The sequence below is a fragment of the Acipenser ruthenus genome, chromosome 16 (genome assembly GCF_902713425.1).
Source record: "Acipenser ruthenus chromosome 16, fAciRut3.2 maternal haplotype, whole genome shotgun sequence".
Taxonomy (NCBI): domain Eukaryota; kingdom Metazoa; phylum Chordata; class Actinopteri; order Acipenseriformes; family Acipenseridae; genus Acipenser; species Acipenser ruthenus.
In genome coordinates this window covers 32,382,146-32,405,725 of record NC_081204.1, presented here as the reverse complement: position 1 = coordinate 32,405,725, position 23,580 = coordinate 32,382,146, and the positions used below count along the sequence as shown (strand labels likewise).

General features: G+C 35.1%; 1 protein-coding gene across 1 annotated transcript in view; it reads right to left on the bottom strand.

The window, feature by feature from the left end:
- Positions 1-2,616: 2,616 nt before the first annotated feature.
- The window catches only part of LOC117412227 (cohesin subunit SA-2), a 34,445-nt gene continuing 13,481 nt past the window's right edge, over positions 2,617-23,580 (bottom strand). Inside the window, exons 2-34 of the mRNA XM_034020391.3 lie at positions 22,217-22,377; positions 22,038-22,116; positions 21,716-21,856; positions 21,276-21,372; positions 20,974-21,050; positions 20,508-20,712; positions 20,074-20,225; positions 17,051-17,124; positions 16,491-16,614; positions 15,874-15,972; positions 15,359-15,438; positions 15,062-15,169; positions 14,816-14,927; positions 14,284-14,401; positions 13,154-13,257; positions 12,749-12,841; positions 12,243-12,332; positions 11,816-12,019; positions 11,304-11,374; positions 10,891-10,978; positions 10,706-10,786; positions 10,311-10,403; positions 9,856-10,030; positions 9,413-9,552; positions 9,207-9,308; positions 8,687-8,835; positions 8,140-8,268; positions 7,752-7,954; positions 7,257-7,491; positions 6,875-6,985; positions 6,484-6,610; positions 5,935-6,012; positions 2,617-4,669 (exon numbers count right to left, since the gene is read on the bottom strand). Coding sequence (XP_033876282.3) covers positions 4,646-4,669; positions 5,935-6,012; positions 6,484-6,610; positions 6,875-6,985; positions 7,257-7,491; positions 7,752-7,954; positions 8,140-8,268; positions 8,687-8,835; positions 9,207-9,308; positions 9,413-9,552; positions 9,856-10,030; positions 10,311-10,403; positions 10,706-10,786; positions 10,891-10,978; positions 11,304-11,374; positions 11,816-12,019; positions 12,243-12,332; positions 12,749-12,841; positions 13,154-13,257; positions 14,284-14,401; positions 14,816-14,927; positions 15,062-15,169; positions 15,359-15,438; positions 15,874-15,972; positions 16,491-16,614; positions 17,051-17,124; positions 20,074-20,225; positions 20,508-20,712; positions 20,974-21,050; positions 21,276-21,372; positions 21,716-21,856; positions 22,038-22,116; positions 22,217-22,260 — 3,807 coding nt within the window. The 5' untranslated portion in view covers positions 22,261-22,377 and the 3' untranslated portion in view covers positions 2,617-4,645. The remainder of the gene's footprint in view (positions 4,670-5,934; positions 6,013-6,483; positions 6,611-6,874; positions 6,986-7,256; positions 7,492-7,751; positions 7,955-8,139; positions 8,269-8,686; positions 8,836-9,206; positions 9,309-9,412; positions 9,553-9,855; positions 10,031-10,310; positions 10,404-10,705; positions 10,787-10,890; positions 10,979-11,303; positions 11,375-11,815; positions 12,020-12,242; positions 12,333-12,748; positions 12,842-13,153; positions 13,258-14,283; positions 14,402-14,815; positions 14,928-15,061; positions 15,170-15,358; positions 15,439-15,873; positions 15,973-16,490; positions 16,615-17,050; positions 17,125-20,073; positions 20,226-20,507; positions 20,713-20,973; positions 21,051-21,275; positions 21,373-21,715; positions 21,857-22,037; positions 22,117-22,216; positions 22,378-23,580) is intronic.

Genomic DNA, 23,580 nt, shown 5'->3' with positions numbered 1-23,580 from the left:
ATTTATACAACACAAATAAAATAGCTGTAATAAAATGAGAATTCTGGAATTATTGACAAGTGCGCAAGTGAAGTCAAAAGGTAAAAGTACCAGGTTTTTATTTTAAATTCAGGAAGCTTACAATAGGTTTAAAAAAAAAAAAAAAGGAAGCAGCAGATATTAATGCCAAGAAAAGTAGTGAGCAAGGGGTCTGCAAAAAAAAAAAAATTAGCAAATTTGAGGATCCACTGCAGTGTTTGAGCTGCCTATGAAGCACTGTAAACCTCTTAACTACAAAGCTTCCTTTAAACGTGAACTTACTGCACAGACGAGGCACTCCAGCAGCACGGTCTAATCATTCGTTTCTTTGGATGTGGGTTAAGTGATAAACGGCTGCAACTGACAGCCAGTAACCTCCTGGTGTTTTGTGTTCTTTGACTACAGGTGGGGGGAAATGTTTCAGTCAGAGACTCCACACATCATTTAGGTGTGAAGTCTTAGTTTCATTTTATTTTGTACAACTATGGCCAAAAAAGTTTTGCATCACCCTATATAAATAACTAAGTCCAATGAAGCCTGCCAAATAATGTTATATTAACATTAATTAATTATTAATTATTTCTTAGCAGACGCCCTTATCCAGGGCGACTTACAATTGTTACAAGATATCACATTATTATTACATACAATTACCCATTTATACAGTTGGGTTTTTACTGGAGCAATCTAGGTAAAGTACCTTGCTCAAGGATACAGCAGCAGTGTCCCCGACCTGGGATTGAACCCACAACCCTCCGGTCAAGAGTCCAGAGCCCTAACCACTACTCCACACTGCTCCACATACTGAATTACATACCGCTTTGTAGTTTTCCATATACTCAACGAAAAAATTATTTAAAAATGTGACACTGAAATCTAACATGAAACTACTACTATTACTGCTTCCGGTAGACTTACTTTGATTACATGATGCTAAATAAGATATAAATTATGTTTCCATCCTAAAACTGTAGGTGATGCAAAACTTTGGCAGTATTTAGAATGAAGCCATATCTAGAGTATTTTATTTTATTTTTTTTGTCCTGCACAGCAGGCTATTATAGAACACACTGAAGAATAGGGAGTGCACTGTCTTTTTATTTAGTTTCACCTATATAAATAAAATGCATCAGAAATAAAGTAGAAAGGGCAGTGGGGTATTTATTTTTATTTTAAGTTTGTTGAGTGTATTCAGTAAATTGAAAACAAGTGTAATAACAAACTACAATAAACGTCCTATAAAAACGCATGCCGTTTTTTTTCCAATTACTTGAAATAGAAAAATATACATTGATAAAATCTGTACTAGTTTTGCAGTTCGCACCTTTGCAGCTTAGTCAGCACGTGCAATCTGCAGACAAAGAATATTTGCATTCTCTACGCCAGACGAAAGATAAGAGAAACTGTGATGGGAAACTCGGCAGTTCCCTGCAAATGTTTTGTCATGGTAAAACAATTGTAGGTAGCACAAAGAGTACTTACCAACACAGGCATATAAGAAATAATTGCAAGCTAAAAAACAGGCTAATTTTCCATGAATTCTCCAGGCAAACCAAATATTCCTCAAGTTCTCCAGACGAATATATTCTGGTTATAGAACTCATTAAATTGAAGTAACTATGAGGTTTGCAATAGCTTCTGTAGTGATTATATATATTTATATATATATATATATATATATATATATATATATATATATATATATATATATATATATATATATATATATATATATATATATATATATAAAATGCATTAAATTGGTACTTGTACAAATAGAGAGTATAGCTGAGCACATGATCTATAGTCGATCAGACCATCCTGCCCCCAAAGATGCGGTTGGTTCACACGGGGGTGTTTTACTCTATTCTGGAAACATTTATTAAGATACATAAACCACAACACCTTTGAAGTCAGAATATAAGCAAGTGGCAGATATTTTAGGACAATATAAAAAGTAAAAAAAACACACACAAACACACAAAAGAAAAACATAGCCACCTGAGGTTTGATTTAGCATTGCACACTTTTTTTGGTTCCATGGCTTTTGAGATTTCACGCTTCTAAATGGAAATTGAAAAGTTGCTAGATGTTTTAGAAGCCTGCAGCATGGTTACGGTCTCAGGCTGGACTGCTACATTGAAACCAACATTCAATACATATATTTTAACCTGGTCAAAATAAGAGCCCTCGCCAGAACAAGTACACTTAAAATGAGAACTTGTAATTAGCTTACTCGGGTTTTCCATTTCCAATAAAAGCTAAGATAGGAAAATAGTTGTCTTTTTGTTCATATTACAGCTAAAGATTGAGGGGAGTTTTGTAATATGTATATTTTTATGGATTAGAGACTTAAGGTCTATAATTAGATGGGCCAGAAAGAGGGGGAAAAATAACCCAAGGACAGATAACGATCAGCATGTTCTGTCCCTATGTCTTAAAACGGGACCCAAGTTCTATTTGAATCTAAGAAACACATGAATTATACACAATGCAACACGTAGGTAAGAAAAGGGTTTTTTTTTTTTTTTTTTTTTTTTTTTTTTTAATGAAATAAAGATGCTGGCCCTTTTGTGGGACTTAAGATTATCACACAACTGCAGAAGGGTTACTTTTATTCAAAAAGTTACTGTCTCCAGACATAAATACAAATCAGAAACAGTACAGTGGACGACAGGAGGTGGAGGAAAACGGGATAAGGTAAATATATAAAACATTTTAAGCTGATTGAAAAACATACAGCTTTAAAAGAACTGCTCACACAAAGAAACACACTTTTAAAAATAGAAAAAAGAAAGAAGAAAACCAGCTTGCACTGAAATGTATATATATACTGTACAGTCCTTTCAGCAGCTCTGTTAATGCAGTGGTCTGAAACTAGGCAGTATTCTTGAAAAGCATAAGAGTCATTTTATTACGTAAAAATAATTACGTAAAACACAAAAACATATGCTGTATCAATAACATTTCTACTCTGTTTTAATATAACACTAGTTCATTTCTATGGTTCTTGGCTACCACAGCTCCAAAATACATCCTTGAAACATAACTATTTATTTAGATACATGGAAGATTCTGCAAGAGAAAGAGGGAGTTTTGTATTGCAAGCATATTAAGGCATGGAATGATTATAAAGAATGTACCTCAATAAACAAGACATAATAAAAAATAAAAAAGTACATTTGTACTATAAGTTAATGTTTACTTAAGCGGTGTCTAGCTGCCCAAGCGTTGCAGAATGAAAGTTCATTTCCAAATAGTAATTTTAAAGATTTTATGTTACAGACTTAAGGGTTTGTGAAAGGACATTTGAAATTAAAAACTTCAACTTTAAAAGAATACGGAGAGCTTCATGAATCTGTTATCCAAACTAATTTACATATATAGCAAAAACAAAAAGGTACTGAAACCTGAAGACTGTTTGCCAAGACAAAACAATATAAAATACACATTTAAAAATCTTTTTTTTTTTTTTAAAGCATGAATACACATGCTTTTATTTTTAAACATTGTTTTTATTTTCTTATATTTCTGAAACCTTAGAATTTTAGGTTGGAATTTAAAAGTAAGAAAAACTAAACAAACCGCGCGATTATAAAAATCAGCACCAATTTATATATATAACTTTATTTAAAATTTAGATACCTATTCCCACACTCTAATAAGCTGTATAATTGTGTTTAGAGAATTATTTTCAGCAAACATACTATACCAAGCTCATTTTATTAGAGACACAATACAGTGGCACTACTGGAAGGATTTGAACTTGCTTCCTTAATATTAGTCTCTCAAAAAAAAAAAAAAGACAAGCAAACATAGTTCTAATCTTTGGGTAAGCTAAATGGCTACTTGTACAAGCAGTCATCCTCATTAGTTTCCTGCACTGTTGTGATGGTACAGCAGTGCCAATAGGAATTTAGCTCTGGAGCTCATTATTCAGAATATGCCTATACATGATTAGCCTTTGGCACATCTTTTTTCATTTCATGTTTCAACAATAAAAAAAAAAACAAACACATACTTAAATGTAGAGGTTCGACTACAGCCTTTTCATCACTCTCGTAAATCATTTAATCATTAAAAATACAAATAAAAAATGTGTTTCTTAATTCATGAAAACCTGCTGCTACCAATTAGCAATAAATCATTTATAAATTAATACTTTACATGGGATTGCTTTCTCTTACACACAGCTGTACATTAAACAAAGGCTTGTTTTATGTTCTTAAACTTGTCATTCCTTTGTTCACAAAACTAACATAACCCGATTCATAATCTGCTGAGTGACCCCTCTCATTTCAAAGTTCTGTGCCGTTCTACAAGCTATATTATTATTTTTTTGTATAGACAGGATTTAAAATTTAGACTTGAAAGCTTCTGTAAATTGTGAGCAACTGCACAACTAACTAGGGAAAGCTTACCCACCGATTATGAACTTTAGTAGTTTTAACAAATCACCTCAGCAGGCAAACATTATTGCCTCTAAATGCACTTAGTCCAAACAGCATGTCCAATAAACATTCTCCAGAGGAGAAAAAAAAACAGTACAGCATCAAGATGTTTACTGTAATAGAACTGCCTTGATTTCTCGAAAAAAAGACTGCAGCAAATCTTCTGAAAAATCTGCTTAGAACATTGAAACTCCAAGAACCTAAAAAAAGAAAAAAAGAAGAAGTCACAGTTATAGTTTAAAATTCAGCAATGCTAGGAATATTTATTTTTACATATCCGAGATCTACATTACCACATTTGTTTTCTTTGTGTGTGCGCGCAATTTACACACACACACACATATACATATACAATCTATTTTATATAGCACCTTTCAAAGTGGACCACCATCAAAGCGCTTTTCAAGATGCAGTAACAAGAAAATCCATAATTCTTTACATAGAGAAATGCATAATACATGATACAGTAAAAAAAAAAAAAGCATAATACATGATAGTAGCATAATACATGAAATAGTACATTAAATACATAGTGAACATGACAAAAACCTGTTGTGTTCAAACATGTAGTTCTACTATTCTTTTGTTTGTTTGCTCATTTTAGTAAAAACATGTTTTTAACTAATAAAATGAAGAAAATCTTTAGAAAAGACTACAGTAAATCCTGTCCTATTTTTGAGTGTGCAACCAATTGGTCTCTGGGACTTCAATCTACAAACTAAAGTTGATGTACTTATTTGAGAAGTGAACGTAAGCCCAAACAGACTTTTTGTATATATATATGTGTGCGTGTATATATATATATATATATATATATATATATATATATATATATATATATATATATATATATATATATGTGTATATATATATATATTTTTTTAATAGACATTCCTTTTTTAAAAGTGCATGGAACAGAGGTATATCAAATTAAATCATTTTAAAACTTCAAATAGAATTATTTAAGCCCTCTCGAAGACTAGTTTTTAATACTCTTTTTTGATGAATATAGGAAAGTTAAGGCAGTTTTGAAAGCTTCTTATGTAAAGAAGTGACAGTGAAACTAAGGTTCTTTATTGCCATCAAGTGGCAATATAGTGAAATTACAATAGCAGGATGATTTCAATAGCCTTTCAGCTCCTCCTACACAGAAAATTACTGTTTGGGCGTTAAACTAAATATATATCTGCATAGGCTAAATAAACAGACCACGAAAATATTCTCACACACAAGGGGGACCAGTAACAATGTTGAGAGCTGATAAGTAGTAAGTTTATGTATTTTAAATAATTGGTGCGCCTTTTAGCAAGGTAGCATTTATTAAAACATTCAAATCAGTCACCCTGAGGATCAAATAAAGCATGAAAGCAAAGCACTTTATCAGAAATGATATTCATGCATGGGTTTCTCCGAGTAAATGTCTGCTGGACTAGCTGGAATGATTCTTCATCATTGCAATACTTACAGAATCCTCCATGATGGAAGCAGGGTCGAAGTAGTCAGGTTTCAGTTCTGTTCTCTCTCTTCTGTTTTTGGATGGTGGCTAAAGAAAAGAAAAAAAAGTCAGTGTTCAATCAGTCTCGCAAAAAAATGTTAATTACCTTTCAAAAGCCTGGACATCTTCAAATTAATCGATTGTATGCGTCAGATATGTGGCAGTTTGAAGCAACGTTGAAATTACATAGTAAAAAAAAAATGCTTTGTTTTAAAATCGATGTGGTAGTACTAGTGGAAAATGAGACTTTACCAGAAAAAGCACACACATATACTTTATTTCCACATTTTCTGTGTGGTGTTGTTTTTTTCACAAATGAAATGGCTCCATCATGTGGTAGAAGTGGATACTTCACTAACTTACCACCACCTGCTATTTTCAATAGGAGACACCTTGAATACACAGCCACTTTCTTAAGCAATTTTCAGGCCATATGGCAAACAGTTAATTTCAATTTTACTGTATGTCTGCCAGAAAACTGAATCTATAAATGTTCTGAACTTTAAAAGTAATTCTCACCAAATCAATGTCCATGGTGTCAAAATCCATGCCCTCATTGAGATCCTCAATGCGACCTTCAGAAGACATCATCACATCTTCTACTATTGGCTCTTCGTCGTCCTCCATTAGTCCTGTACCACGCCGGCTGAAAAAGGGACAGACAAAAAACAAAAGCCATGAGACCCCCTTACCACTGTTACCCAAGTCTATATGCCCTTTCTTGATCATACTTATGAATTTGTGGATTGCACAAATACACCAATACAAAAGAAATCTTTTTATCAAACAGCTGCAGGGGCACCAACTTTAGATACCCTTAACACTCCAGTGAGAAAATAGGGCAGTTTAAATTAAGTGGTTTGATTGTACTTTTTCAAAGCTCATCTTGGTTTAGGATGCACACACTTACATTGCATGCTGCAGGTTGGTTCTCAATTTGGCGTAATTCATGGCAGCTCTTTCTTGCTGCTGTCTCGCTTCTTCTTGCTGTCTCTGAGCCAACATCCAAGTAACCTGGGTACTGGGGGAGATTTGTTCACAATAAGTCTAAAATTGTCAATTAATGCGTTAAAAAAAAAAAAACCAGTCAAACTGTGCAAAGTAATCGATCTATATGCGTCAGGGGACTTTAAAATATGGGTAGGCAAGGTGAAACTAACAGAGCATCATATTTACACTGGTAAATTACTTTATTTTTTCTCACAAAGGCAACATCTAAAAACAAATATGAATATTTTCCAAACCTACTTTATTCTTCCCTGTTAACGATCACTTAAACAGAAATTCCTTACTTGTAGTCTATAGGAGTTTGAGGATGATGGTGCTGCTGCTGCTGCTGCTGCTGCTGCTGTTGCTGTTGCTGCTCGGGCTGCATGGGGTAGACTCCCATGTAACTTTCTTCCGGCCGTAACCTCTTGGGTTCTCTCATGACCGTAGATGTAAGGTGCGGCGTCTGCATCATAACCGGGCTCTGCAGTGTCTGTTCCCTGTTCATCCACATCCCATCACTGCTACTGCTTTCCTCAGCTAGAAAACATCTCAGCATTAATGTCATAGTGTATAAAATAAAAAAAAACAGCACTTTCACATGGTCTTCAACAGAAACGAGTCAACTAAAAAAGCACAGTGATGCCATTATTATAAATTGGGTTTAATACAACAGTATAAAACCTACATTTTAAAGCTACTGCTATCTGATAGTTGACAGGCTACACAACTATGATGTTCTTTATTCATAACAAGGTTGAACCAACCCAGTTACAGAAAGATTTTAAAATGCAGCTTACCTTCTGCCACTTTTCGCTTGGCAGTGGCTGGTTTTGTCTTTTTACTCCTCACAGAGCCTCGACTGCTTATTCCACTGATTACTGACATTGTATCGTCATCTCCCCCAACCTGTAAGGAATTTCTGTAGGAAATCAGGGGAAGCCAACAATCCTCCCTGCGTAGCGCCATCTGAAATGTCATGAACTTCTCAAGGTAAACATGCCTGGAAAAACAAGAAGTTTTGTTACTCAAAAAGCATCTCTCAACACCTGGACAGACAGCTACAAACACATAGGTTAAACATTTTTATACTCAGAATAAGTATTCCGTAGAAAGAAAGCACACACTTTGATATAATACTGAACAGCAGCCATCTGACCAAACAACTTTATTTGTATGTTCACTTACACTGTCTTCTTGTCTTGCCGAAGCAGTTTGGAGGAAAATTCACTCAGGATATCCAAGAAGGCAAGATTAACAGGAGTGTGCCCTTCACCATGAGGGCTGGGCTCTTTGAAAGCAAATTCTATGCCGTCTCTGAAACACAGTAAAACAAATCATTTTAATCTTTCACTTTGATCACTGCAGTATTTGATTGGTGAGATTACATTCAACTTTAAAATGAACTGGAACTAAACATTTGTATGTAAAGCAGTTACATTCATTTTAACAGATATAACCTCAAAATGAAAGCCAATTCACCTTGGGTTTTCAATATAAATATTTAACTTTGATAGACTGTGCTTTTTTATTATAAAATACATTGATATGCAGGAAAATGTTTGTGGCTTGAACAGTAATGAAAATCAAACTTAATTTGAATCCATAAATACTTATTTGTATTGGGCAATACATATTTCTAGAACATTTTATTTACAGCTCATATTAATAAGGAATTCAACACACAAATGTGAGTTTAACAATGTTAAAATATAATTAATTCTCAGTTACTTACTTATGTAACATAGCAATCGCGTCCCTTGTTTTGACTTGATCAAGCCCAAACGTCAAGGAGAAACGTCGAGCAAGCTCCTTAATACCACAGAAGGCTGAAGATGATCGGTCAAAGTTAGAGCCAAGCTCTGAGAGCATCTCATTAAAAAGCTAAAGGGAATACAAAAGAACAATGCACTGCTGTTACTGTCACAAGAAATATGGACTAAAGGAAATAAATGCATTAAAAATCCAGGTGTAAAACCATTCAAGACTTTAATAGAGCAATGAGATTCTATTTTTTCTGTATGACTTGGCAAATCGTTTGATAGCCATCAGCATAATCTCAGTCACATAAATATTAACACAGATATTAATCATGTTAATACTTACTAAAAAGATACTTTGTACGGATAGCGCCTATACTGTCTACAGAATGCATGTATACATTTAACATTTACAACAGCTTTGCAAGTTTAACAGCACTGTAGGCTTTTATAAAATATATGGCTTTGCTTTTTGCTGTGTAACCATTCTCTTACCTGTTGCAAGCTCAGTATGAGGGTTTTTGCACATTGTATTTTGTCTATTTGTCTTGTCTTGCTCATAGTTTCTTTGATGATATCTCCGTAGTCATTGTAATACTAGGGCGAAAGAAAAACAATGTATTAGTGCAAGATAGGTTATATATAACAAAAACAGCTTTAAGCAAAGCATAGGCAACCAGGACTAATGATCCATAACTTACCCTCATATATTGTTTGAATATGTCTGCCCCGGTATTAATTTCCACCACATTATAAACTATTAGTTTACAATAAGCTGCAAGTAAGTTTCGTCTTTTGTGCAAAGCTTCAATCTTACCAGCTTCGTCATCTTGCTGACCATCTGGTTAAAAAAAAAAAAAAATTGTTCAAAAATTACAACAAACTTCTTATAAAACGTTACCTGAAATGAAAACCAGTTCATAATACCAAAATACCCTCTGGTGGCCAACAACAGTAACTGCATTAATACTAGTTTAACTTCACTGTGTGCTTGCCTAAATGAACCTGTCTCAAGAGTAACTTTATTCCAAGTCATTGGATCCTATTGCGATTGTTGTGAGTGAGGAGGTCAGGATTACTGTTATTATAACATGAATGAAAAACACTTCTCTATTCTGAAAATGCAAGGGCATGCTGGTCTTACCTGTACTATTACTGTCATCATCCTGATCAATAAAAACATGATCCAGAATAAAGTTAAGTAGGTCAGACTGCAGAGAGGAATCTGGATTGTAAACCAAGGGCTCCATGATTTCACGACCTCCTGCTACAATCTGATGGCTAAATATCATCAGGACATCACAAAGGATAGTGAAGGCCTATGAAGCAAATGTGAAACGCTGTTAGGAGTGCTTTATAAAACAAGTGGTTATCAATGTAAAAACCACAAACGTCACCTTAATTAAAATAAATATATATATATATATATATATATATATATATATATATAATTTCCATTAATATATTATCACCATATGAGCCATATGAAAATGTTGTTTTTTAAATGGCAAGTTTAAGGTTGTTATACATCAGTATGAAAACGCTGTGTTTAGGATATATGGACCTCATTGCTTTTTGGACAGTGTTTGTGTTACTGACCTGTTCTTTGACTGTTGTATTAACATTGGTCAGGTAGTGCTGGCAGACCTGACAGAAAGCCCTCATCTGTTTCCTCAATTTCACCATATCATCCTGTAGGAACAGAAGAGAGAAAAAGGCCATATTCATTTACAGTACACACACATGTATTTAGTTGCTGCAAAATGGCACATAACAGCATTGTAAAACCATTTATATAGTCATTTATATTGCACAACATAAAAAATAAATCAAGTGAATTTATTATTTTTCCCTTAACCATGGAGAACATGTTTCCTGTTTATACTGCACAGGTAAACCTCATCTCAGCAGGATACCTGCATTTTTCTTCTGGCCATTCTCTTAAGGATTTAATAATGTTGCCCATGTGTAGGATTAAATATTAGTTGTCTGACCTTTGTCGAACTGCCTTCTGAAATCTTGGCTAGATTCCACAGGATAACATAGTGGGTACACTGCAGTGCATGAATAACAATCTGGGGGGAAAAATAAATAAATAAATAACAGGCAATGAGGCACCACTATATAGAGTAGAGTAATGTCCTGGTTTAAATAAAACCACTTAATCTGAAGTACACACCTGTTCTGGCATATCCCCATTTTCAATGCCCGTTTTAAGTAACTTGTAGTTGCTATTAAACAAATCCCACCGAGAGAGATCATGGGCACTGAAATGATAAATTAAAACACATTAAAATACATTCATTTAAAATTAAATCTGTCTGATGCTAAAATAATAAATAAATTGGTTTAAAGTATATACAATTCTAAAGGTGTGAATTACCCCCTCCTCCTCCAAAATCTCTTTCCCTACAGTTGTAGTTTGTTTTATTTTTTCAATATATTTCTGTTCATACCAACCTCCTGAGGGAATTAATCACATAAACAAAAAGGGAAGGTTAGAACTATGAAGAGTCACCTATCAGCTAACACTAGCTACTACTGTACTGTCATTTTTAAATGTATAATTTATAGTAAATACCCTTCACTCACTTATGAAAGGCTGTGATCCTCTTCAGTGTAGATAAGACCTGATAAGCATCGTCCTCATCAGGCTCTTCTCCCTGTAAAATTAAACAACACAGTATTTATTAGACCCTTGTTTTAGCCTTTGTTAGAAATAAGACCCCTTTCACACTGGCATGCTCTACCCAGGTCGGAACCTGGTGTCATGAGGGTTGACTACACGATTTCACACTGCTTTTGATAAAGCAGGGTCGACAACATGTGTATTAAAACCCCCAAATGCAGCTTGATACGGACACTTCCATCCAAGCTTCTCTGGATTGAACTGGCCATTCACTTTTTTTCTGGCCATTCACTTAAGGATTTAATAATGTTGCTCTTAAAAACCCCATGTGTAGGATTAAATATTAGTTAATGTGACCTGGGTAGCCAGAACCCAGGTCAGGACACAGGTAGGAGTGCCAGTGTGAAAAGGGTCTTAAGGTGGCAAGCCATTACTGAGGTTTTTAATTATCAAATTAAACATTTGCAATACATACCTCCTGCAAGAAGTCCTCTAGTAGCTGGTTAAACTTATCTACAAGCTCATCCAACATCTGGCTCCTTGCAATGTCCACCCTGTTAAATATTGTGAACTCTTCATTGCAGAGGGCATGGCAGGTTTTAGAGCAGGCCTCTAAAACATCGGTATCTGTGTGCTTCGCAACAATTTCCCTGATTTGCCGTAACAAAGAATCCAAGTGCTAGAAATTCAGATAAAAAAAAAAAAAAGTGAATGCTAATTTAAAACAATATAGCCAAATACTTTTGTATGAGATTCACTTTTTTCTCCAACATTCAAACTGTAAATACTGCTAAAATGTATGTTGTAATACAAAAAAGGTCAGTTTCAGAAATTTGCACAGCGTTTGAAAATATCCAGCACATGGTGATATTTAAACTGAAAGAGAAAACATGCACTTGTACCTTTTCCAACCGGCCTGTTGTGTAGATTTCCAAATCAAAGTACTGTGGCAGTTGTAACAAGTTGGTTACCTTTTCTGCATCTACAGAATACTAAAAAGTACAAATGAGAGAGTTATGACATGCAAGTAAAGGTTAAGTATTATATAAAGAATTCTGAGCATTTAGAAGGATCGCCAGCAAAAAGTTTAATTTAATATGGGTTTGTTCAGATTAAAATCGAGGTGTGTACAAGAGCACGGACTACATTTGTTTAAAATAAAAAATAGTTTATATATTAACTGCTTAGCTATTTTAAGACTTGCAAATGATGAGTACAACATGGACACTAGTGTGTAAATTCTAACTAAGTATCTCAAAACAGCAATTGGACTGCACAGTTGTCAAGCTTAAAGTTGAACATACAAAATAGCGTCATCACATTTTATATTGCTTTGTGGAAAAAGCATTTTGTATACTGTTTATTCCTGCTCTCTACATATATCGCTTTAAAAGAACACTGGAAATACCTTGGATAATAACTGAGGCAATGACACTGCAAAGAGTTCTGTTATTCTCGTGCGATCATCAAGCTGGGATTTCTTCTCTTTCGCCGTGAGCACCTAGAGGTTTTGCAGACTGTTAAATGCCAACACATATTTGCGGATGAATTTGAATAGTTAAAATTCAAGGACTGATATACAAACAGAAAAAAAGAAAAAAAAAAAACAGATCTACTTCAAGATAGCCAGATGAAATTGACATCTTCCTTAATTCCCTTTATTAAATGTCAGGATCTTAAATTGAGGATAATTCATAAAAAAAAAAGGTTTAAATAATGGCTTATAAAAATAACAAAAAAGCAAAACAAAAAACGCCAAAACGCATTTGTTAAAATACTAAAATGGCACCAGATGATAACTTCTTCTGCTTACCCTTTTCCCAGTTCCTCTTCCCACAGGGGGGTGGCACTCCGATGCCTGCCGTATAGTGCACAGCATTATTTCAATCAGTGCTGTCTCCTGCCTGTCCGTCAGGGCTAAAGAAAAATAAATTAATAAAGTTAGTTACAACGAGGAAGTCAAATCTTTACTAGTACAGAAAGATCTAGCAGTCTATAATGTTTTAAAACACTGTATACTCAACTGGTAATTATGGTCCCATGCAAAAAAGGGAAACATACTTTAATTATATGAACTTCAAAGCTTTCCAATATAGGAGTAAAAAGCTAAAGTCGGCCGCTAACTGCCAATGAAAATCACTAGAAATGTTCATTCAAAATTAATGTTCTGCAGCAGGGGAAGAAAAAAACAAAACAAAAAAATCTATGGTTCACAGATTCAAAATAGATGAATGACTAAAATGGTTTGGGCTGTAATTTGATTTCATAATACACCATTTAATTTAACTCTATGAAAGGTATGTTAACTGAAATCAAAAGAGGACACCCTCAAAAAAAAAGAAAAAAAATGTTAGCAATTGGATTTATGTTGTCATGAAGTTGGGCGTTGCTTCATTGCCTCAAGAATATATCCTCCACCAGCATCAGCAGCAGCAGGGTGACAGCAGATGGTTTGGAGTGAAACGTGCTGTCATTCCTTAGCAAGTGCAGCAGTGGTTTGTTTAAAAAGAATTCTGAGCGAGTGTGATGTGATTACATGCACTCAATCCCTGGACACTGGTTGACAACATACTGCAGCATCAGCACAATCTTGGGTCAAACAGGACCAGCAAAAGAGCTCACAATGGCATGAAGGATACTGCCTCTGATCTCTTGCCATGGTAAAATGCTTATAGTGAATTCAAAACAGTCATGTTCCACGACAAAGCAGTCCTCCCTTGCTGCTCTTAAAACTTGACTGCACCAATGTCCACAAAACTTTAGTAGACTAAAATTGATTGTTTTTTCTTTATCTATGCATGTTTCATTAAACATGATAATCAATTGAATGATGCACATCTCCTCCTGCTACAAGTCCCAGTTTAAAACACACACACACACATACAAAAAGCGTAACATGAATATCCTTTATTGTGTTGATTTCAAATAAATGAACCTAGTTACCTTCCTCTCCTGGAAGTGGTTCTTCTAGCAGAAGGCTGATCATACACTCCCAATCCTTCAACAGCTCTGAGGCACAGTCCCACATGCTGTCCACGAGGTAGGCGGCATGCTCATGCAGCTTTATATGGAGGAAGGAAAAAAAAAAAAAAAAAAGTCAGCTAAACTTAAAAGTAAATAAGGGAAATACACCGATGCAAATTTAAATGCTTTAAAAACACTATGGAAAGTATTAATATATTTTCCTAGCTTAAGGGCCCTTTGCACGACCCACCCAGACCATTTCTTGCAAGTTATCTTCATTCTGAAATATTTCTCATGTTTCAAAGTACAACAATATTAAAACACAATCTTTGGTTCAGGACAGTCAGTATCCTGTTCGAAGGAAATATAAAAACTAAATGGTCACCAGCCAAGCAGTGAAGATGGATGGCAAAAACGATGAGGTATTGTAAAAGAAAAAACAAACAAACAAACAAACAAACAAACCACACAGGTCTAGAAATGATACTCGTTTATAAAAACACACTCTTACCTCACTTTCCAAGAAGAAAAATACCAAGGTCTTCACAAGGTTAGCATTGGGACTTTGTCGGCCCCTCCTTTTAGGCATCCCTTCTTCTTCAGGATCCCTGTGACTAAAGAGTCTACCCAAAAAAAAACACAACAGCAGCAAGCTTTTTAGGAGCCACTGAAAAAGTGTGTATATTCAAAATGGTGTAAACTCATTTAAATTCCATATATTAGAGCCTAAAATCTGTCAGTAGTCAGCATTACTTACTTTTTGTAAAGGAACTCTCCTGCTGCCACAGCTACTGGCCGATGAGCGGAGTAAACCAAGTGATAGACATTTTCACAGTCCTCCGAGGTTAGAACTTCATCACTACTACTGTGAAAGAGAACACACACTTTGAATACAGTATAGTTTTAAAGCAAATCAAACAATAACTTTTTAAAATGTACCGATATCAAAACTTGGTTATTAACAGTACATATTTTTTCTACATAATTTTTTGCTGTTTATTTGAAACTTCATGCATGTGAATTACTACACATTGTATTGACAAAATATACTTACTGTAATACAAGGGTTAAAAGTTTTATTGCTTGTACTGCCACATCATACTCTTTATCCAGTGTCATTGAAACAATTCGATCCTGAAAAAGTAGAAAAATGAATACATTTCACTTTCCTTGTAACATGCAGCCTCATTAAAATAAACTAAAGTATACTACAGTTTCTCCACCAATCTCTCAACTAAGATCATAACAGCTTTAGCAATGCCAAATAAATGCCTGCATTTCAGTACCACCTCAGTTAAATTCGAAATATAACCTTCATTTTGTCATCAACTTTAATAAAAGTACATTGTACAAGACTGATTGAAATAAAGAACCACAAACTGCTGCTGGGCAAGTTTCTAACAGAGCCAGTAGCAGTTGCAACGTAACCTTACAGGTCAATGCAAACGAGAGAAACCACCAAGCAGCTTAATCTCTGGAGTACTGTAAACCATAACGTATAGGCATTACAACAATAGCCTTGTACATCAAAAAAAGCACTTTGAAACAGAAGGATAAATAAATACTAACCTTGAAACGACTTGTGAACAGCTCAAGCTTGGCATTAAGCTCTCTGTTGTAATACAGACCCTGCAGAGCTGTCAGACATTTAAGTCTCACTTCACCTTGCTGAAACAAGACGTACAATTTATATGACAACAACAAAACATTTACAGCTTTTAATCCATTCAACAAACCCTCGTTAGTGAAGCAGACTCAACATCCCGGTTATAAAAGTCAATCTTTTATTTTTGCTGAATGCTTAGCACACAATGAACCATGACTGGCTTTCACTTGAACAAAATTGATAATGACTGAATGTAATGTAAATAGAAGCACTCAATGTTTGGTTATAATTCTGTAAATTAGGTGTGTAGAGCAAGAAACTGCACCTCGCAATGCAAAGTAGAGCCATGGACATTTCATGGTTCATCAAATAGCTCGCAAAAGGCTGATTTATAAACTATAAAAGGGTCTCAGACAGTAAAAAGAATACATCTGGTTTCATTGATCTTGGGACTACTAAAAGTTACCTTAGGTAGCCCAAGATGCAGGTTATTTTTTTCTCCGAAACCTGTGTTAAATCTGTATAACGGATTAGCCATTACTTAGTTGAAATAAGCATCTTTACAGGAATGACAAGTTACCTTATCGTGCATGGTCCATCCCACGTACTTTAAATAGCTGTCATTGAGAAATGCATCACTGTACATCTTCATCCACACACCGATCTCTTCAATACAGATTGCACGGATTTCAGCTATAGCATCACTGAAAACAAACAAACAAAAATCTTATTTTTCTGCAGTTAATCAGAAAGGTGTTCGATGTTTTTATACAAGTACAAAAAAAAAACACAATACCACAGGTGTAGTCATTGTTATCAAACAAACTAAATTGAAAATTGTTTCAGGTCAAGTATTACAAGTTGTACCTGCATTACACTAGAGAACTAAAGCTTAAAACATGTTTTCAGTACCTGTTAAATGACAAAAACTCATGTTAGGCTTTATATTGGGCATGATTTATTACTTTTAATTCTTCCTCTATTTATTGGGGGGAGGGGGGGAATAAATAAAAAACTAATACAACCATCAACTTTAATACAGTGACATGACATGATATGATAGTTGAATATATTAGGCTCTACTTTATTTTCAATGCAAGCACACATCCTTTGACTATGCAGTTCTGTAAATACACCTACCGGTATCTGTGAACAAAAACACCTTTGAATATTGCATTCATCATATTCTCAATTTCATCCTGATTTTCTTGAAGCTGAGAAGAGGAAAAATAAAAACATATTTAAATATAAAAATCAAGAACAGCTTCAAATACATGACTGCTTTACCAACAGAGACCTTTTTCAACATGCAGTGTGCAGATTCCACACCTACATGTGTAGTCATGTCAGCCCAGAATCACACAAGTATATCATGCTACGTCACCCACAAACTTTGTCCATCCATGTACATAGGCAGTCAGATAATTCTCTGTGCTTGAAGAGGAGCTGGTAAGCAGCATACAAAAAGTTATGCTCTCTGGAACCAGAGTAACAAGCCCCCTATCATCTATGTGTAGCTGTTTTAAGCCTACTTGGTCTGGTACTTGTCCAAGGACAATCTGGTTCCTTACTGGTTTCATGTTTTTCTGCATGCAGCGTATTTGTGTTGGTGTTTAGCATGCTTCATTTCATGCAGGCTGAACACGAAGTTCAGTAAGCTAAACCAATTAGGCTAAGGGGTTTATTTGATCAACCTATACTCTGCCAGGATAAGACACAGCTCAATTTGTTTTGATTTTGAGCATTTTACAGCAATGGAGAATTGCCTTGGATTGCATCAACCACCTATCTGTGGTTACCTTTGGATTATCAAAATACTGTAGTTGATGCAATTCCTTGGATTCCCTGGTACAGTAAAATACTCATAATATCCAGATTAACCTGGCTGATCAAATGAACCCTAGGTGAGGGGAAATCTGATGCAAAAAAGGGCATGCTAAAGGTTGCCATTTAACGTTACTTTAACTGCCACCACTAAGTGAACTATGGAACCATTGTTTTAAGTATTAGATAAATGGCAGTCAATTAATGAGAAAATAAAAAAACAATACAAATTTCGGCATTTTAGAAATAAAATGAAAAACAGCTAGGTGGTGGCCCAGCAGGTAATGAAGTTATATAATACCTTGATAATAAACACTGCTAGTTAAACAGAACTCTAGCACTGTAATGGGAATGTTAGTATTATACATTCTAGTATTTTGGTATCATACAGCTCTAGTTACAATTATTATTAGAAACAACTGGGAAAGGGGATGTGAATACAATGTGTTAATTGTCAAGTTTATATAAACAGATCCATAGGTGTTTAAGTCAAAGAATGAACTATTAACGAGAAACCTTTCTGTTTGTGTTATGAAATAGAACAATTTTAATTTTAAAACTCAAAATGACTCTTACAAATATATCAGTGTTTTTTTTTTTTTTAAACAAAACAGTCCTTGTGCTAATCTACAGTAACTACTTGACACAGGACTCTAATAAAATATATTCTAAAAACAAGTGTAAACAATTATAACTTAATTTCTTTAGTGCTTGTTGCTGCACTACATTGCTTCATATAGCATCTAAGAGATTTTGTTTTTGTCTCAGGAGGCGACTGTAAGACCAGGGTACATTCACATGAATTTAGGGAGACGACCATTTGGACAATCATTGATATGAGTGGCCATAAAAACAACTAATGAATAAGGCTGAGGCGATACATCGATGTATCGATGCATCACATCGTTTGACAACTATCGACAGACAACTATTGCATCAACATATTATATAATGTTTCTAGTGTAACTATTTCAGATTAACAAAGTTAACATGCAAAACAGTACACAGTATAAATAACGGTACCGGTAGCAGAAATAGACATAAAACGATTTCTTTTGAAAATCCCCCCGTTCATGACATAAAATCAGTGTTGTTGAACGTGTACCAATGTCTCTGCGGGAAGCTGTCAACATCACAACTATTTACAGATTTGCGGTTTAAAGTTATTTAATTTTTCTTTCAGCACTCAAAAAATCACTCGTGCTCTTTCCAAATCAAAGTCTTAATTCTCAGGAGTTTCCATTGAAATATGTCATGTTTTAGATGATCCTCATGTAAACGACAGCGTTTGCTGGTCTGCCCTCTGTTCCGACAGCTAAAACCCTGTTCTGCTGGTACACTACATGTGACCTCTGTGGAGTTTTTTTTTCCTTTTTAAAGACGATGCAGGGAGCAATGGAACCATTTTTACATGTTGCATTGCATATAAACTTTGTAATATAAACAAAATTATTGGACAGGGGTGAAAAAGGGAAATGTTGTTTTACATCTGTGTTTTAGAAACACGCTGCTGTTACTGTTTTGCGTTTTATTAAAATGTCCCAAGTAGTTTTTCTCTTAATTGGTTGTTACACTGACTGATTATGGATTTAACCCTTTGCGGTCCATTGTCGGACCTATCAGGTCCATTGTCGGACCCTGTCCGACATCATTATAGAAATGCAAAAAACAGGTTTTAGTCGTTTTTTCTCCGGAAAAAGTCGAGAAAACCATTCAATGGCCGAGTGGGAACGACAGGAGCCAAGACAAGTCGGGGGGGGGGGGGAAGCACCTCTCATGAATAGTCATACATGACCCTGGTATCAGATAACGGGGCGGTCGTAAGTAAACAATCTATCTGATACTGCACCAGCGCACAGAGAACACGGACACTTGCAGAGCTTTTTTGAGATGTTATAGTAATAAAATAATGACTTGGATCGCATTATTGAGGAGTTTGGTGATAAAACGAGTGATCAGGAGATGATTGATCGGTATGTATGACTTATTTATTTCTTACATAGGTGAAAGCTATAGCGAACGAAAGGGTGGGGCGGGGCTGGAGATGCCTAGTGAGTGCTTTGTTGATATGCAGGGCCATTTAAACCCGTTTGACTGTGAAAAAAAACACTTTTAAACAGCGCGTCTAAAATTAACTGCACGTGTGAAAATAAATTAGACCTGGCGTGCCTGACGCGCATTTAATAAATGGACCGCAAACGGTTAAACAACTTTTTATTTTGTTTTAACCCCCGACTGGTACAAATCAACATTAGATGTATCAAGCAACCTCAAAAGTAAACAGGTATCTTGACTTAAAAAATGCTAACAAATGTTTCCCCAAGAGTGAAAGACCTTACCTCCTTGCGTTTCTGTAACAAGAGCTCTAGCTTATCATTGGCTCTCTTGCCAATCATTTTGTTTCTCTCAGTCTCATATTGCCTTTGCGTGTTGTCCATATTAATGCTGAGATTCAGTGCAACGTTTACCAAGGCAGTCATCAGCTTCATTGCTATAAATAAAATAGATATAGCTCACAGTATATGTACAGAATAAGCTGAATGACTTATTCCATTCAGTCAGGCTTGAAGAGAAGCAGCAAAATACACATCCATATACTTCAAGACCATACATACACTGTACTGTTGAACCTCAAAAGACAATACAGTACATTTAATTTAAAATGCACAATTGTTACTTGTTTTTCCAAAAATCTTTGTATGTTGATTACAGTTTAAATGTATCATGCTCTAAATTGTTCTCCAGTAAACAGAAATGAAACTGTGTTTATTACCTGCCAATGTGCTGGTGTGCCTGAAAGCTCTGACCTGAGAGTCAGACAGTCCTGTTAGAAGTGAGATCACGGTGTCCATCATGTATTCATCATATATGATACTGTACTGACACTGTCGAACTAGAACCCCGATGAACTCACAGAAACTTGACTTGAACTTCTTCCACTGGGGCCCAGCGATTGTAAGTGGGTAGTCACCGCTGTCCTATTGTAGGAAAAAGATTGAAATCAGGAAGGAGGAAAAACAACTTCATAGTTTAACATGGTCATTAGGGTTGGACATTCAGTTATCGATTATTGGCTAAAATTATCACTTGGCAGCAGTGGTGCTTATTCCGTTCTATGACTGTCTGAAAAAAACAATTATCTACAGTACTTTAATAAATACATCATTGAAGATAAAAGTATTGATAATATGATGAGGACTCTTCCAATGCTAGCTGACGTGCAGTTAACTAATCCTTACCTCATCAAACTCTTCTGTCATCTTCCTAATTATTTCTGAATTCTGCATATGTCTAAACATTTCCGCCGATACAGCACCTGCAACATAAAGAATAACGATTAACCTGTTTTTGCCTTAATACTTTTGTTTAATCCCCAGAAACAAAACAATGTTATCAGTCATGGAATACTAGCATAAGAAAATCATACCAAAAAGAAACAAAAAAAAATAGGTAGATATGAATGAGTTACTTAATTTGCACGCAAAGGCCTAATAAAATGAACACTTAAATATAATTTTACCATAAAAATGTTTAACCTTACCTTTACAGCCTGAACACTGGATGAAAAAGTTGATGAGGTCAAGAAGTGCCATGTCCCGGTCGTGTTTGTAGGACTCTATCCAATCGTCCACGACAGACTGCAAAAATAAAATGGTCATCACCTTCAATAATGTGTTTTATAATAATATTTACACCACAAACATTTAATTTAGACCAGCACTATTTTACAATGAACAATATAAATGTTGATTTCATTTACACAAGTTAAATCTCTTGACTTCAGCAGCATGGAAGAACAGGATTGCAGCATGTGGAGTTTTCTGCTGCCTGGGCAGGAAGCAAACACATGAACCATACTTAATAACCTTAATTGCTACAGTGGCATTAATGGACACCAGTAATAACTATATCAATGCTGCCCCGTCTTACTTTAAAAGGTACCACATTTCCCATCACCTGATCACTGCGACTAATACCAACCTGCATGGCACTCTTTCCCATTTTCACCACCTCAAACAGCATCATGTTTTCCATCCCATTTTCCTGGTGGTGTCCATTCATCCGATTGAGGCCTCCACCTTTCCCCTTCTCTCCTGGGACTTTTTTACCCTTTTTAATAGTCTGAATTGAGGGGGGAAGAAAAAGTTTACACATGACACATTCAATGTCATTAAACTGGGCATTTTTTAATCTAAAATCGGTGTTGTATAAAATACAGCTAAAACTGTACCCAGTTGGATAATATGGAAACTGGCTGTATAATGCACTGACTTAACCAATATCCCAGTGGTATGTTACTTACTTTTCCTTTGCTTGGTTTTTGATTCCTTCCATCTGGATCTTCAAAGTCAGTATCAGATGAGAAGTGTGGATCAGTTTCCCTGAAATTACAAACCATTAGTGCTTTATATGTGCAATTGCGACTAAAAAAAAAAAAGTAGTATTAGGAAAAGTAAAGAATAAATAAATTAGCTGACTTACTGAGAAAAATTAAACTCTGTGTGTAATTCTGGTGCTGCTATCATTTCTTTAACATCTTCTGTACCACTGCAAATTAGAAAGGACTTCCACTCTCTTCATAAACAGGACTGGACCAATATCCCAAAGACTCACTTTTTGTCCCCTTTCCTAGAATCAAAATCCTGAGGTAGAGAAAAGAAAATGCAATGACATTCATGCGTTAACTTCAAACAAAGCAAAACATTATAATAAATCAGTTTCTTCAAATTCATTTTTAGAATGCATGAACTGGTCAAGCAGGACATCCAGATACCCGCTAGTTTAACTTTTAAAAATTTTTTTTTAAAAATGGTATAGATTTTTAAATTGGCTGTTTAGTTCCATTGTGGAAATCGAGTCTCAGGCAAATTGATGAAAAATAAATAAATAATAATCATCTAGGAGGTTTTTATAAAGGGAAATTCTTGAGATTCACAAAAAAGGCAATTTAACACAAAACACAGTACATACAAGGTTAAAAAGCTAACCTAATGTTTAACATTATTAATGTTAGTTAAACAGTACCAGGTCGCACGAGAGAAAGTTATACTTTGGAAACCTGGTTACATGCGTTGCATTTACTAACCACTAGGGGAGCAACATTGTACTCCTTTTGGTCTCAAGTACTTGTCAATGGCGCTTGAGCATTACTACTGTTCAGCTTCTCCACTGAACAAGCTCAACAAATCAGCCTGGCAAGCGATAACAAAAACAAAAATCAAAGCAAAATGAGTGGTCTTCATCCATTAAAATGAACGCATTGGATAGTAGTCCCATTTGCGTTGTGTCTGCTGTAACCTGTAACAATTAAATTAAATCTTGTGCTATTGCAAGCAGAGTGTTTTATCCAGATTGTGAAGAACACTAATGATTTAGAGCACATATAGTCTTTTTCAATTACTATACTGGTTTTCTGACCATTCCGTGAAAATGTAAAGCTGGAGAAGTCATCAATATGAAACTACTGATGACAAGTACAATAATTATGTGTTCCTGCAGGACAGACTCATCGCCACAAAAATGTATTAGGATTGCCATTACAGTAGTCTGACACGGATGACTTATGAATTGCATGCAATATGAATGGCATGTCTTTTGAGTGTAAGTTTAAGGATAATTTATCACTACTTAATAAATCAGGCGGGGGGATTTTATTTGTTTATTTTAAAAGCTGAATTCAAAACTCACCAACTCTTCATAAAAACAAAATATACAAGTATCACAACGTATCACAAATAACACCTATGGCTTTTCCTGCAAAGGACATGTTGTTCTTTTGATAAGCACTAGGGGTAGATAATGCTCTTTTGTAAGCCACTGCTACTTTATGCCTTCACAACTAAGTT